Raw genomic sequence first — 14,992 nt, 5'->3', positions numbered from 1 at the left:
CCCATAGTTTGCTAGAATAATGTGAATTGCTCTAATTAGTCATACTGCACCTTAAAAGACTTTCAGTTTGCACCCCCAAAATATTTATGCCATAGCACAAAATGAAGCTCTAAAAATTGACTTAGCTAGAAAGTCAGCATGAGGTTTGTTGGATTTAAGGAGAATTAAGTCCAACTACACATAGATTTAGTGTATGTATAAAACCTATATGAAATCTTGGAAAAGATTGCTTCTATTGTTCCGCCATTGTATACCTACAATGAATTCTGGGAAAATTTTATCATTTTACCTTGTTATTTGAAACATAATTTAAATTTGAATATTGTGACATATGATGGCATAGCTTAGTAGAGCCATAGCTGGCTAAAAAGCCAAAGTTGTCACATAAGTAGACTCAGGTCAAAATACATGCATCACTTTGATTTACAGCTTTTTCTCTGACAATGTATGAAGGATGCCTGTGAGGGGATATGTTGTAATACATGTTCTCTTTCTTTCAATGCTTCATTTTTATTTTTTAGAAAAACCGAGCCCACCAGAAAAGCTTGGCGTAACAAGTGTAACCAAGGACAGTGTCTCACTGAGCTGGTTGAAGCCAGAACATGACGGTGGTAGCAGAATCATACACTATGTAGTCGAAGCACTTGAAAAAGGACAGAAAAACTGGGTTAAGTGCGCTGTGGTGAAGACAACCCACCATGTTGTTTCTGGTCTGCGAGAGAGTCATGAGTACTTCTTCCGGGTCTTTGCAGAAAACCAAGCTGGTCTGAGTGACCCCAGGGAGCTCCTGCTTCCTGTCCTCATAAAGGACCAGCTAGGTATGTCTAATTTTATGCATATGCAAATTTTCATTTTCTGCATTTAGGTAAGTTAATTCTTTCAGGCATTTTTTTTCACCTTTATTTTCTATACTTCTGTTTTGTTTTGTTTTTCAGAACCACCCGAAATTGATATGAAGAATTTCCCAAGTCACACTGTGTATGTAAGAGCTGGTTCCAACCTTAAAGTTGACATTCCAATTTCTGGAAAACCACTACCCAAAGTGACCTTATCAAGAGATGGGGTACCACTGAAGGCCACCATGAGATTCAATACTGAGATTACCGCTGAGAACCTGACCATCAATCTTAAAGAAAGTGTGACCACTGACGCTGGAAAATACGAGATCACTGCTGCCAACTCCAGTGGAACCACCAAAACTTTCATTAACATCATTGTGCTGGACAGGCCTGGTCCCCCTACTGGCCCTGTAGCCATTAGTGATATAACTGAGGAAAGTGTGACTCTCAAATGGGAGCCGCCAAAGTATGATGGTGGAAGCCATGTTACCAATTACATTGTCCTGAAGAGAGAAACAAGTACCGCAGTGTGGTCTGAAGTGTCAGCAACAGTAGCAAGAACCATGATTAAAGTCATGAAACTAACCACGGGAGAAGAATACCAATTCCGCATCAAGGCAGAAAATCGCTTCGGTATCAGTGATCACATCGATTCAGCGTGTGTGGTTGTCAAACTACCATACAGTAAGTTGCTGACCTCGGACACCCCATATTAGTGTTACTATAAACACATGCTAAGTGCATGTCTTAACCTATGGGTTTTCTTTCTTTCCTAGCTACACCTGGACCACCATCTACACCCTGGGTATCTAACGTTACTCGAGAAAGCATCACTGTGGGTTGGCACGAACCAGTGTCCAATGGAGGCAGTGCAGTCACAGGCTACCACCTAGAAATGAAAGACAGAAATAGTATTTTGTGGCAGAAAGCCAACAAAATGATCATCCGTACAACTCACTTCAAAGTTACCACAATCAGCGCTGGACTTATTTATGAATTCAGGGTGTATGCAGAGAATGCTGCCGGTATTGGAAAACCCAGCCATCCCTCTGAACCAGTCTTGGCCATTGATGCCTGCGGTATGTAACTGTCACGTACAGAGCAGATCTGATAACTGGAAAATGTAAAAGTTCGTTTCCTCAAAGCAAAATGAGTGCCACTGACCTGCTTTCTCATTATTGCAGAACCCCCAAGAAATGTGCGGGTCACTGATATTTCAAAGAACTCGGTCAACCTTTCATGGCAACCACCAGCTTTTGATGGAGGAAGCAAGATTACAGGCTACATTGTTGAGAGGCGCGACCTTCCAGATGGGAGATGGACCAAGGCCAGCTTCACCAATGTTATTGAGACTCAATTCACTGTCTCTGGATTGACTCAGAATTCCCAGTATGAATTCCGGGTCTTTGCTAGAAATGCTGTTGGTTCTGTCAGCAATCCATCTGAGGTTGTAGGTCCCATCACATGCATTGACTCTTATGGTAAGCAGGTTTCACCCAGTGTTTTCTTTAATGGCTTTTACTGTGTATTTTAATTAAGTTGTGGGAGAAACTATAAACTAACTGGACTATTTAGGAACCTATTATTGATTGGGCAATTTCCATAATTGCCCTTCTCCCATGAATTCTCTCCCTTTCAACAACACAGATTAATCCACTTTACAAAAAGTAAGCCTAAGGCTTAGAGTATTTATGTAAAGTCTCCCAAGGTCAAACAACTCATCAGTGATGAGCAGGTATCTTTGGAGCCCTCTCTATTTCATTGTCAGCTCGAAGTGTGACTGGCCATTCTATAAAATAAGTGGCATTTGGCTAAGAATGGCGTGGAAATGAGATTTTTGTGGGAGTCAAGTATCTGGGACACTTCTAATAGTTTTCCATCTTCAAAAATGGAAGTGAGTCACTTCCTGACAGATGAAAAGCATCTACTCCCATTCTTATGCTGGCAACCCAAGGGCTACCCTCTACTAGTCAGGCTTTGCAGGTCCCCAGTATTTGTTGCTCTGTAAAGCCAGCCAAACTTAGTTCTATATCTCAACAGTTATAAGAAACCAGGCAGAACATCTGCTTGCTGAATATATAGCCCTGTGAGTAGAGAACTCAAGCTTCAAGAATCTGACATGAACTGCTCACATTTTGGATAGTGGAAAGGAAAATGAATGGGAAGTGGTCAGAAGCAAAGGAGAGCAAAGGAGAGAGAGGCTAGAGCAAAAGAAAATGTGTGGTGCTATTTCTTCAACAATGGTCTCATCCCTGATCCTGTTTTCATGACTAAAACACAATACCTACAAGAGGTTAAAACACAATACCTACAAGAGGTTAAAACACAAAACCTACAAGAGGTTAAAACACATTTAGAATGAATTGACTTCCTCATGCAATTAGTGTAGTGTTCCTGAGGCTCAGAGTCTGTTCAGTCTGTCTTCCCCATCTGAGATATAAAAGTGGCTTATAAAACTAAAAGTTTAAAGTGACTAGGCTTAGACCTGCATACAGTACGGGCAACACACGTGCACACATGTGCCCGCAATTAGCAAATGGTCAATTGCCTATTCTGAAGTTCTGCAACATTTTTCATTTTTCATCCTTCTAAGATTTCAACGACTTTGTCTGTTTTCTTGCAGGTGGGCCTGTGATTGACTTGCCTCTAGAATATACAGAAGTTGTCAAATACAGAGCAGGCACCTCTGTGAAGCTCAGAGCTGGGATTTCTGGCAAACCCGAACCTACAATTGAGTGGTACAAAGATGATAAAGAATTGCAAACCAATGCATTGGTGTGTGTGGAAAATAGCACTGACCTGGCATCTATACTCATCAAAGACGCCAACCGCCTTAACAGTGGAAGCTATGAGTTGAAACTGAGGAATGCCATGGGTTCTGCCTCAGCCACCATCAGAGTACAGATCCTTGGTAGGTGCTCAACATGGGCAATGTCTTGTTCTGTCTACCTAGAGTGTGGTAATCGAAAGTCACTCGGCCTTTTAAAGGCCCTAACATTGTTTTCTTCTTCCATTGTTAGACAAACCAGGACCTCCAGGTGGACCAATTGAATTTAAGACTGTCACTGCAGAAAAGATAACTCTGCTCTGGAGGCCTCCAGCTGACGATGGTGGCGCAAAGATTACTCACTACATCGTGGAAAAACGTGAGACAAGCCGAGTCGTGTGGTCTATGGTAGCTGAAAATCTGGAAGAGTGCATCATTACAACTACCAAAATTATCAAAGGGAATGAATACATCTTCCGGGTCCGAGCTGTGAATAAGTATGGAATTGGCGATCCACTAGAATCTGAGCCAGTGGTAGCCAAGAATGCCTTTGGTGAGCTATAGCTTCATTATAAAGCTAAAAGATAGGAAAAAACATGTCCAGAGACATAAGCTATTCTGGTAGCTTATAGATGTTTTCTTAAAATGGTTTACTTTTGCATTTCATCTTGACTCGTTACTGTCCTTTCCACAAGACAGGAACTGTCGTCACTAAACTGATATTTTAGACAGAATTAAAAGATGAGAAAGTAGAACCTGTTGAATCTTTCAACTGTCGAATCTGTTCTTTCCTTCTCAAACAGTTACACCCGGGCCTCCAAGCATCCCAGAGGTGACAAAGATTACCAAGAATTCAATGACTGTTGTCTGGAACAGGCCAACTGTAGATGGTGGCAGTGAAATAAATGGCTATTTCCTTGAAAGACGAGACAAGAAGAGTCTAGCATGGCTTAAAGTGTTAAAGGAGACTATTCGCGACACCAGACAAAAGGTGACTGGACTCACGGAAAATAGTGACTATCAATATCGCGTCTGTGCTGTAAATGCTGCTGGAGTGGGTCCATTCTCAGAACCATCCGACTTCTACAAGGCTGCGGATCCAATTGGTAAGCACTCGTATACACGCATCTTCACTTGTCCTTTGTGTGACTGAATTGCTGATTATTGTGTAATTGCTGGATTGTAAATGGCTATTCCAGATCCTCCGGGACCACCTGCCAAGATAAGAATTGCAGACTCAACCAAATCATCCATCACTCTTGGTTGGAGTAAGCCTGTCTATGATGGGGGCAGTGATATTACTGGATATGTTGTTGAGATGAGACAAGGAGATGAAGAAGAATGGACCATTGTCTCTACCAGGGGAGAGGTCAGAACTACAGAATATGTGGTCTCTAACCTGAAACCTGGAGTCAATTACTATTTCCAAGTATCAGCAGTAAACTGTGCCGGCCAAGGAGAACCTATAACAATGACTGAACCTGTACAGGCTAAAGATATCCTTGGTATGTACAACCAGTGTGATGATGTTCTGGTGTCTTATTAACAGTTCTAGGCAAAGACTCATTTTCTTTTAAAACTCACGGTAAATGTCCGTTTTGTGTCTACAGAGGAACCAGAAATTGACCTGGATATGGCTCTTAGAACATCTGTTATAGCTAAAGCTGGTGAAGATGTCCAACTACTGATTCCCTTTAAAGGCAGACCGCCACCTACTGTCACCTGGAGGAAAGATGAGAAGAATCTTGGCAGCGATACCAGATACAGCATCCAAAACACTGATTCGTCTTCTTTGCTTGTTATTCCTCAAGTCACTCGCAATGATACAGGAAAATACATCCTGACAATAGAAAACGGAGTAGGCCAACCAAAGTCTTCCACCGTGAGTGTTAAGGTGCTTGACACACCAGCTGCCTGCCAGAAGTTACAGGTGAAGCACGTTTCCCTAGGCACAGTCACATTGCTATGGGATCCTCCTCTCATCGATGGAGGGTCTCCCATCATTAACTATGTCATCGAAAAGAGAGATGCCACGAAGAGAACATGGTCTGTTGTGTCACACAAGTGTTCTGGCACATCCTTTAAAGTGACAGATTTGTCAGAGAAGACTCCATTCTTCTTCAGGGTTCTTGCAGAAAATGAAATTGGAATTGGCGAGCCTTGTGAGACTACGGAGCCCGTGAAGGCTGCTGAGGTGCCAGCACCTATCCGAGATCTCTCAATGAAAGATTCCACAAAGACATCTGTTGTCCTGAGCTGGACCAAGCCTGACTTTGATGGTGGGAGCATCATCACAGACTATCTTGTGGAGCGGAAAGGCAAAGGTGAACAAGCATGGTCCCACGCCGGCATCAGTAAGACATGCGAAATTGAGATTGGACAACTTAAAGAGCAGTCAGTCTTGGAATTCCGAGTGTCTGCTAGAAATGAGAAAGGACAGAGCGACCCTGTCACTATTGGGCCACTTACAGTGAAGGAGCTTGTAATTACACCTGAAGTTGACTTGTCAGAAATCCCTGGGGCACAAATATCCGTGAGAATTGGACACAACGTACACCTTGAATTGCCTTATAAAGGAAAACCCAAGCCATCCATCAGTTGGCTGAAAGATGGCTTGCCACTGAAGGAAAGTGAATATGTTCGTTTCAGTAAGACAGAGAACAAGATCACCTTGAGTATTAAGAATGCGAAGAAGGAGCATGGAGGGAAATATACTGTTATTCTTGATAATGCAGTGTGTAGAAACTCGTTCCCCATTACAATCATCACCCTCGGCCCACCATCAAAGCCCAAGGGACCCATTCGATTTGATGAAATCAAGGCTGACAGTGCCATCATGTCCTGGGACATACCTGAAGATGACGGAGGTGGAGAAATCACCTGTTACAGCATTGAGAAGCGGGAAGTGTCACAAACCAATTGGAAGATGGTGTGTTCAAGTGTTGCCAGAACAACTTTCAAAGTTTCCAATCTGGTCAAAGATTCCGAATACCAGTTTAGAGTTAGAGCAGAAAATAGATATGGAGTCAGTGAGCCACTTGTCTCAAATATCATCGTGGCAAAACACCAATTCAGGATTCCTGGTCCTCCTGGAAAGCCAGTCATCTACAATGTGACTTCAGATGGCATGTCACTAACTTGGGATGCACCAGTTTATGATGGTGGTTCAGAAGTTACTGGATTCCATGTTGAAAAGAAAGAAAGAAACAGCATTCTTTGGCAAAGGGTTAACACATCACCAATATCTGGGAGAGAATACAGAGCTACCGGCTTAATAGAAGGGCTAGACTATCAATTCCGTGTATATGCTGAGAATTCTGCTGGCCTAAGCTCACCTAGTGACCCAAGCAAGTTTACATTAGCTGTTTCCCCAGTAGGTAAGTGACTGTTACTCAAATATATTAGGCAACCAGACAGATTAGCAATAAATACACCAAACACTGCTTCTCTTTTAGAAGTCACCCTCTTGGCTCTATCTTGACTTTATCTTCTTGTCATTATAGAACCAGTCATGTAATCCCAGAGGAATTTTTTTTGGAGGGGGGGATTGGTTTTGATTTTGGTCTTGGTATTGTCTGTATAGCCCTGGCTGTCCTGGAACTTACTCTGAAGAGCAGGTTGGCATTGAACTCAGAGATCTTCCTGCCTCTGCCTCCCGAGTGCTGGGATTAAAGGTGTGTGCCACCCACATCCAGCTAGAGGAACTATTTTAACTCACTCCAATAACGTAATTTAGAATTCTTCAATTCTCCAAAGGACTATGAAGCAGAAATTTGAAATTAGTAATACAAATGAGCCTGGGAGGGTCATCCATGTTGTTTTACTTCATTGATAATTAAAAGATGGTTACAAATAATAGCACTGATTTTAACTTTCCTGTAATTCCTTAGACCCACCCGGCACTCCTGACTACATTGATGTCACCCGGGAAACCATCACACTTAAATGGAACCCACCATTACGTGATGGGGGCAGTAAGATCGTGGCCTACAGCATTGAGAAGCGGCAAGGAAGTGATCGCTGGGTGAGATGCAACTTCACTGACGTCAGTGAGTGTCAGTACACAGTTACAGGACTCAGTCCTGGAGATCGATATGAGTTCAGAATAATTGCAAGAAATGCTGTTGGCACTATAAGCCCCCCCTCGCAGTCTTCTGGCCTCATTATGACAAGAGATGAAAATGGTAAGCATTTCCAACCAATTTCCATTGGGATAAAGAGTATCCATTGTTTTAAAAATGCTTTTTAAATGGCTCTGGTCTACAAAAGAGCACAGGGGTCTTTTTCTGTAGATGAGCTATGGCCACCATGTAGATAAATTAAACCCTTTGTATATCAATTCTTTTCATTGTGTCTATTATTTTACCCCATTTCCATGTAAAGATCAAGCAAGTGGGGATGGTTTTTAGGTTTGCAGTTTTAGCCGTTTCCACTAATATACTAGGAATAGTTGTGTATATGTATTAGATATACAACTAATATATATATATGATAGATATACATATATATCAAATATAATATATATGAAGCAATATAATCATTTCCTGCTTGGATGAAGCTAAGGGCTTCTCCCAGGAACTTGTTTGGCTATGCAACACTATTAGGAAGTAAAGACTTGCAAATGTTGCAGTTCTCTTTCCACAAAGGACGATGCAAAGTAATCACAGGTCAGGAGTAACAAAGGGATTAACTGAGTAATGGATAAATGTTTAATCCCATTGTCTGAACTCTCAATCATCAGTTCTACTTTCAAATGGCCTTTGGTAGCATGGAAGTGGTCATCTTCCCAGACTTTATAATATGGTACTGATAAAAACTATGTTTATGTATATCTTTATTAAGCCAAATTAATAAATGTTTCTGTTCTTTTACAGTTCCACCAACAGTAGAGTTTGGCCCTGAATACTTCGATGGTCTTGTTATTAAGTCTGGAGACAGTCTCAGAATCAAAGCTTTGGTCCAAGGACGACCGGTCCCACGAGTAACTTGGTTCAAAGATGGAGTTGAAATTGAGAGGAGAATGAACATGGAAATAACTGATGTTCTTGGCTCTACCAGCCTCTTTGTCAGAGATGCAACTCGAGATCACCGTGGCGTTTATACCGTGGAAGCCAAAAATGTATCTGGTTCCACAAAAGCAGAAGTTACAGTGAAAGTACAAGGTATTTTACAATAAATTCAGTATGACTTATTAGACTTGGATTAGGGATGTGGCTGAGAATATTTTAATGGACAAGAAAGAAAGTAACTCTTAAAATTTTTTCTTACAGATACACCAGGAAAAGTAGTCGGGCCAATAAGATTTACTAATATTACTGGTGAAAAGATGACCCTGTGGTGGGAGGCACCTCTCAATGACGGCTGCGCTCCTGTCACGCACTACATCATTGAAAAGCGTGAAACCAGCAGACTTGCTTGGGCATTGATTGAGGATAATTGTGAAGCCCTAAGTTACACTGCCATTAAACTAATCACTGGCAATGAGTATCAGTTCCGGGTTTCTGCAGTTAACAAGTTCGGTGTTGGCAGGCCACTTGAGTCCGACCCCGTGGTTGCTCAAATACAATACAGTAAGTTTCCAGTTCTACTAAGTGGTATCCTGGCATCGTCAGCCTAACTTTCTAAGCAAATTAATCTAACTGATTCCCCCTCCCTTTGACAGCCATTCCAGATGCTCCTGGAGTTCCAGAACCTAGCAATGTAACAGGCAACAGCATTACCCTGACTTGGACGAGGCCAGAATCAGATGGTGGCAATGAGATTCAGCACTACATCCTTGAAAGGAGAGAAAAGAAAAGCACAAGATGGGTAAAAGTGATCAGCAAACGCCCAATCTCTGAGACAAGGTTCAAAGTCACGGGTCTGGTGGAAGGCAACGAGTATGAGTTCCACGTCATGGCCGAGAACGCTGCGGGCATAGGACCAGCAAGCGGGATCTCAAGACTCATTAAATGTAGAGAGCCTGTTAACCCACCAAGTGCCCCCTCAGTAGTCAAAGTGACAGACACATCGAAGACAACCGTGAGCTTGGAATGGGCCAGGCCAGTCTTTGACGGGGGAATGGAAATAATTGGGTACATAATAGAAATGTGCAAAGCTGACTTAGGGGACTGGCACAAAGTAAACACAGAGCCATGTGTGAAAACAAGGTACACGGTCACTGATCTACAGGCTGGTGAAGAATACAAATTCCGGGTCAGTGCCATCAACGGTGCCGGGAAAGGAGACAGCTGTGAGGTGACAGGCACAATAAAAGCAGTTGATCGGTTATCAGCTCCCGAATTAGACATTGATGCAAACTTCAAGCAGACTCACATTGTTAGAGCAGGAGCTAGCATCCGTCTCTTCATTGCCTACCAAGGTAGACCCACTCCTACAGCGGTATGGAGCAAGCCTGACTCTAACCTTAGCATCCGGGCCGATATCCACACAACAGACTCCTTCAGCACCCTCACCGTGGAAAACTGCAACAGAAACGATGCAGGGAAATACACACTCACCGTAGAAAACAACAGCGGTAAGAAGTCAATAACATTCACTGTGAAGGTGCTGGACTCTCCAGGACCACCTGGTCCCATTACCTTCAAAGATGTGACCCGGGGATCTGCTACACTGATGTGGGATGCCCCTCTCCTTGACGGTGGTGCCCGGATCCATCACTATGTGATAGAGAAGCGGGAAGCGAGTCGCCGTAGCTGGCAGGTTGTCAGTGAAAAATGCACTCGCCAGATCCTCAAGGTGAGTGATCTGACAGAAGGTGTTCCGTACTATTTCCGTGTTTCTGCTGAAAATGAGTATGGTGTCGGGGAACCCTATGAAATGCCAGAACCAATCGTAGCCACAGAACAGCCCGCTCCACCTAGGAGACTGGATGTCGTTGACACTAGCAAATCCTCTGCAGTCCTAGCCTGGCTTAAACCCGATCATGATGGAGGTAGTCGGGTCACTAGCTACCTGCTTGAAATGAGACAAAAGGGATCTGACTTCTGGGTTGAAGCTGGTCACACCAAACAGCTGACTTTCACAGTGGAGCGGCTCGTTGAGAATACTGAATACGAATTCCGGGTGAAAGCCAAGAACGATGCTGGCTACAGTGAACCCAGGGAAGCCTTCTCATCTGTCATCATCAAGGAGCCTCAAATTGAGCCCACTGCCGATCTCACTGGAATCACCAATCAGCTCATAACTTGCAAAGCTGGAAGCACGTTTACCATTGACGTGCCAATCAGTGGTCGTCCTGCCCCCAAAGTAACATGGAAACTAGAAGAAATGAGACTCAAGGAGACAGATCGAATGAGCATCACAACAACAAAAGACAGGACCACCCTGACTGTAAAGGACAGTATGAGAGGTGACTCTGGCAGATACTTCCTGACCCTGGAAAACACAGCCGGTGTTAAGACATTTACTATCACAGTTGTGGTCATTGGAAGACCAGGGCCAGTAACTGGTCCCATTGAGGTCTCATCTGTCTCAGCTGAATCATGTGTCCTATCATGGACTGAACCAAAAGACGATGGAGGCACCGAAATTACAAATTATATAGTTGAAAAGCGCGAGTCCGGTACCACCGCCTGGCAGCTTGTCAATTCTAGTGTGAAGCGCACGCAGATTAAAGTCACGCACCTCACAAAATACAAAGAATACTGTTTCCGTGTCAGCTCAGAGAACAGATTCGGGGTCAGCAAGCCTATGGAGTCAGTGCCAATAGTTGCTGAACATCCGTTTGGTAAGGAAAATCAGTACCAATCTTCAAAGTCTGTTTTTAAATTTTTAAATTTCTACTGAATTTTATAAAACCATATCTTTATATTTCCCTGTCTATATTTAGTTCCACCAAGTGCTCCTACCAGACCTGAGGTCTATTATGTGTCTGCCAATGCTATGTCAATTCGTTGGGAAGAACCCTACCATGATGGTGGTAGTAAAATCGTTGGCTACTGGGTTGAGAAGAAAGAACGTAACACCATTCTTTGGGTGAAAGAAAACAAAGTGCCATGCTTAGAGTGTAACTACAAAGTGACCGGCTTGGTGGAAGGACTGGAGTATCAGTTCCGAACATATGCACTCAACGCTGCGGGCGTCAGCAAGGCCAGTGAAGCTTCAAGACCTATCATGGCTCAAAACCCAGTTGGTATGTAGAAATTGCTAAAGCTACGTCCATTACTATTCCTGGTATTAGAACTCAGTTGTATTTTTAACCTTATTTTGTATCCCTTCTAGATCCACCTGGTAGACCAGAAGTGACAGATGTCACAAGATCAACGGTGTCACTAATTTGGTCTGCCCCAGTGTATGATGGAGGCAGCAAAGTTGTGGGCTACATCATAGAAAGGAAGCCAGTCAGTGAAGTTGGAGATGGTCGCTGGCTGAAGTGCAACTATACCATCGTCTCTGATAATTTCTTCACTGTGACCGCTCTCAGCGAAGGGGATACTTATGAATTCCGTGTGTTGGCCAAGAATGCAGCAGGCGTAATTAGCAAAGGCTCTGAATCTACAGGCCCTGTAACTTGCCGAGATGAATATGGTAAGAACTAGCCAACGTGTTCCTTTCAGCTCCAGTGTTTTCTTTTTAACTTAAGTGGATATTTGAACTGTCGGATACTCATTCATATCCATTTTGCCTATTAATAGCTCCACCAAAAGCCGAATTGGATGCCAGGTTACAAGGCGATCTGGTGACCATCAGAGCAGGTTCAGATCTTGTTCTTGATGCTGCCGTTGGTGGCAAACCTGAACCCAAAATCATCTGGACCAAAGGAGACAAGGAACTGGATCTCTGTGAAAAAATCTCTCTACAGTACACTGGCAAGCGAGCCACTGCTGTGATCAAATACTGTGACCGGAGCGACAGTGGGAAATACACACTGACCGTGAAGAACGCTAGTGGGACCAAGTCTGTATCTGTCATGGTCAAAGTTCTTGGTAAGCAGACCAAAGACCCTCCTTTGGATAACTGTAGCACTTTCAAGTATTATGCTGTTCATCATGACTTGTCATCCTGCCTGTTTCAGATTCTCCTGGCCCGTGTGGAAAACTCACTGTCAGCAGAGTGACTGAGGAGAAGTGCACCTTAGCCTGGAGCCTTCCACAGGAAGATGGAGGAGCAGAGATAACTCACTATATTGTAGAGCGACGGGAGACCAGCAGGCTCAACTGGGTGATCGTGGAAGGGGAATGCCTGACCGCCTCCTACGTGGTTACTAGACTCATCAAGAACAATGAATACACATTCCGCGTGAGGGCGGTAAACAAATATGGCCTCGGCGTGCCAGTCGAGTCAGAGCCAATTGTGGCCAGAAACTCTTTCAGTGAGTATTATTAGCTCTTTAAAACACTTTAGAGATTAGAATGTTAATGGATCAAGAAAAAAGGTAGTCATGTTCACAGCAGTTTTCTGCAATCCTGATCGTTCTTGTTTGCATTAACCACAAACAGCGATTCCATCACAACCTGGCATACCAGAAGAAGTCGGGGCTGGCAAAGAGCACATCATTATTCAGTGGACGAAACCTGAATCTGATGGTGGCAATGAGATCAGCAACTACCTTGTTGACAAACGGGAGAAGAAGAGCTTGCGCTGGACTCGGGTCAACAAAGATTATGTGGTGTATGACACCAGGCTGAAGGTGACCAGCCTCATGGAAGGCTGTGACTATCAGTTCCGAGTGACTGCTGTGAATGCTGCTGGCAACAGTGAACCCAGTGAAGCTTCAAACTTCATCTCATGCAGAGAGCCATCATGTGAGTGCTCAGACAGTAACCCGGGCTCAACCAAAGTCGTATGAGAAGTATTTTCCAACGGGATAACTCCAAGAACTTTAGAATTTACAAAACACATATACCTAGTATAATGTATACTTACTGTGATCCTAAATATATATATAGGATTTTAACCCTTACATTACTAGTAGCAGCTAACATTGCTGAAAACTATTGCAATATTTGTCTGATCTATGAAAAGCAATAAATTGTTCTAATACCAACATGAGAGATATATTTTAAGTCTTCTAGCAGAGTCAAAAAATAAATTCTACTGATAAGTATTAAAAAGGAAAAAGAACAAAAATTCCTTTTGAACAGAGGCTTAGAGGAGCATAAAGCATACAATTTTATAATCAGAAGGTACTAACAAAGTAATTATCACATGGCCTTCGAAAACAACATACAGGCTTTTAAAGAGTTTGAGCTCAAGAGCTAAAAAGAGTAAGTCACTGGGACTGCAGAGTAAAAAGACAGGACTAGATCCTGCGTTCAATAGAGATACAGGGTGATATGTCATACTGTCCCAATGAAAGAGGGACAACTAACGAAAAGTCCCTGAGAACAAGCTAAGACAGGAACTTAGTTCAGAGAGAATATGCCATTGCTAGCCAAAGTGAAAGACAGAAATAACTGCATCTCCAGAGCAATCTAAATCTTGAAATAATTATGGATAGTAGTAATATACCATGAGTGCTGTCCTAGAGTACCAAAACTTAAAACACTGTTACAAAGAGGGTCTTAAGTCCTAAATGCCTCTGTGAGTCTGGAAAACAAAACTAATTCCCAAAGCTTCCTCTTTTGTGCAATGCCTGTCTCTCTTTTAAATTTCAGACACCCCTGGGTCACCTTCTGCTCCAAGAGTTGTGGATACCACCAAGCGAAGCATTAGTTTGGCGTGGACCAAGCCCACGTACGATGGTGGTGCTGACATCATAGGATACGTCCTTGAAATGCAAGAGAAGGACACAGATCAATGGTGCCGAGTACATACGAACGCCACGATAAGAAACAACGAATTCACTGTCCCAGACCTTAAGACAGGCCAGAAGTACTCCTTCAGGGTTGCTGCTGTGAACGCCAAGGGTATGAGTGACTACAGCGAGACGACTGCTGAAATTGAGCCCGTGGAAAGACTAGGTATTTAACGCGGAAACACTTACTTGCGATGTTTTCTCACCTGGTCTGCTCACAAATTAACTGCATTTTCATATTGACTTTCCAGAAATACCAGATCTTGAGCTTGCAGATGATCTGAAGAAGACCGTGATTGTCAGGGCTGGAGCCTCCTTGCGCCTGATGGTGTCTGTCTCCGGAAGACCGCCTCCTGTCATCACATGGAGCAAGAAAGGCATTGACCTTGCAAATCGGGCAATTATTGACAACACAGAGAGCTACTCTTTACTCATTGTGGACAAAGTTAATCGGTACGATGCTGGAAAATACACAATTGAAGCTGAAAACCAGTCCGGCAAGAAATCAGCAACGGTCCTAGTTAAAGTCTATGGTAAGTAACTTGCTTAGGTTGAGCTAACTTGCTACACCTTGGCATGCATATATATATATATATATATATATATATATATATATATATATATATATATATATATATATATATATAT

The 14,992-nt window shown here is 43.0% G+C and overlaps 1 protein-coding gene across 2 annotated transcripts in view; it reads left to right on the top strand.

Annotated features, from left to right (window-relative positions):
* Positions 1-14,992, top strand: part of Ttn (titin) — a 273,795-nt gene that overhangs the window by 241,604 nt on the left and 17,199 nt on the right. For both annotated transcript variants that reach the window (XM_029536006.1, XM_029536008.1), the window contains 20 exons: positions 522-818; positions 936-1,523; positions 1,616-1,918; positions 2,024-2,320; positions 3,463-3,750; positions 3,860-4,159; positions 4,410-4,712; positions 4,806-5,111; positions 5,217-6,983; positions 7,497-7,790; positions 8,481-8,768; positions 8,877-9,176; positions 9,269-11,335; positions 11,438-11,740; positions 11,830-12,135; positions 12,243-12,533; positions 12,623-12,919; positions 13,047-13,352; positions 14,205-14,510; positions 14,596-14,877. In XM_029536006.1, coding sequence (XP_029391866.1) covers positions 522-818; positions 936-1,523; positions 1,616-1,918; positions 2,024-2,320; positions 3,463-3,750; positions 3,860-4,159; positions 4,410-4,712; positions 4,806-5,111; positions 5,217-6,983; positions 7,497-7,790; positions 8,481-8,768; positions 8,877-9,176; positions 9,269-11,335; positions 11,438-11,740; positions 11,830-12,135; positions 12,243-12,533; positions 12,623-12,919; positions 13,047-13,352; positions 14,205-14,510; positions 14,596-14,877 — 9,489 coding nt within the window. The remainder of the gene's footprint in view (positions 1-521; positions 819-935; positions 1,524-1,615; positions 1,919-2,023; positions 2,321-3,462; positions 3,751-3,859; positions 4,160-4,409; positions 4,713-4,805; positions 5,112-5,216; positions 6,984-7,496; positions 7,791-8,480; positions 8,769-8,876; positions 9,177-9,268; positions 11,336-11,437; positions 11,741-11,829; positions 12,136-12,242; positions 12,534-12,622; positions 12,920-13,046; positions 13,353-14,204; positions 14,511-14,595; positions 14,878-14,992) is intronic.

Source organism: Mus pahari, chromosome 3, assembly GCF_900095145.1.
Source record: "Mus pahari chromosome 3, PAHARI_EIJ_v1.1, whole genome shotgun sequence".
NCBI classification, from domain to species: Eukaryota; Metazoa; Chordata; class Mammalia; order Rodentia; family Muridae; genus Mus; species Mus pahari.
Note: the sequence above shows the minus strand (reverse complement) of the source record. Positions and strands in the feature narration are given on the sequence as shown.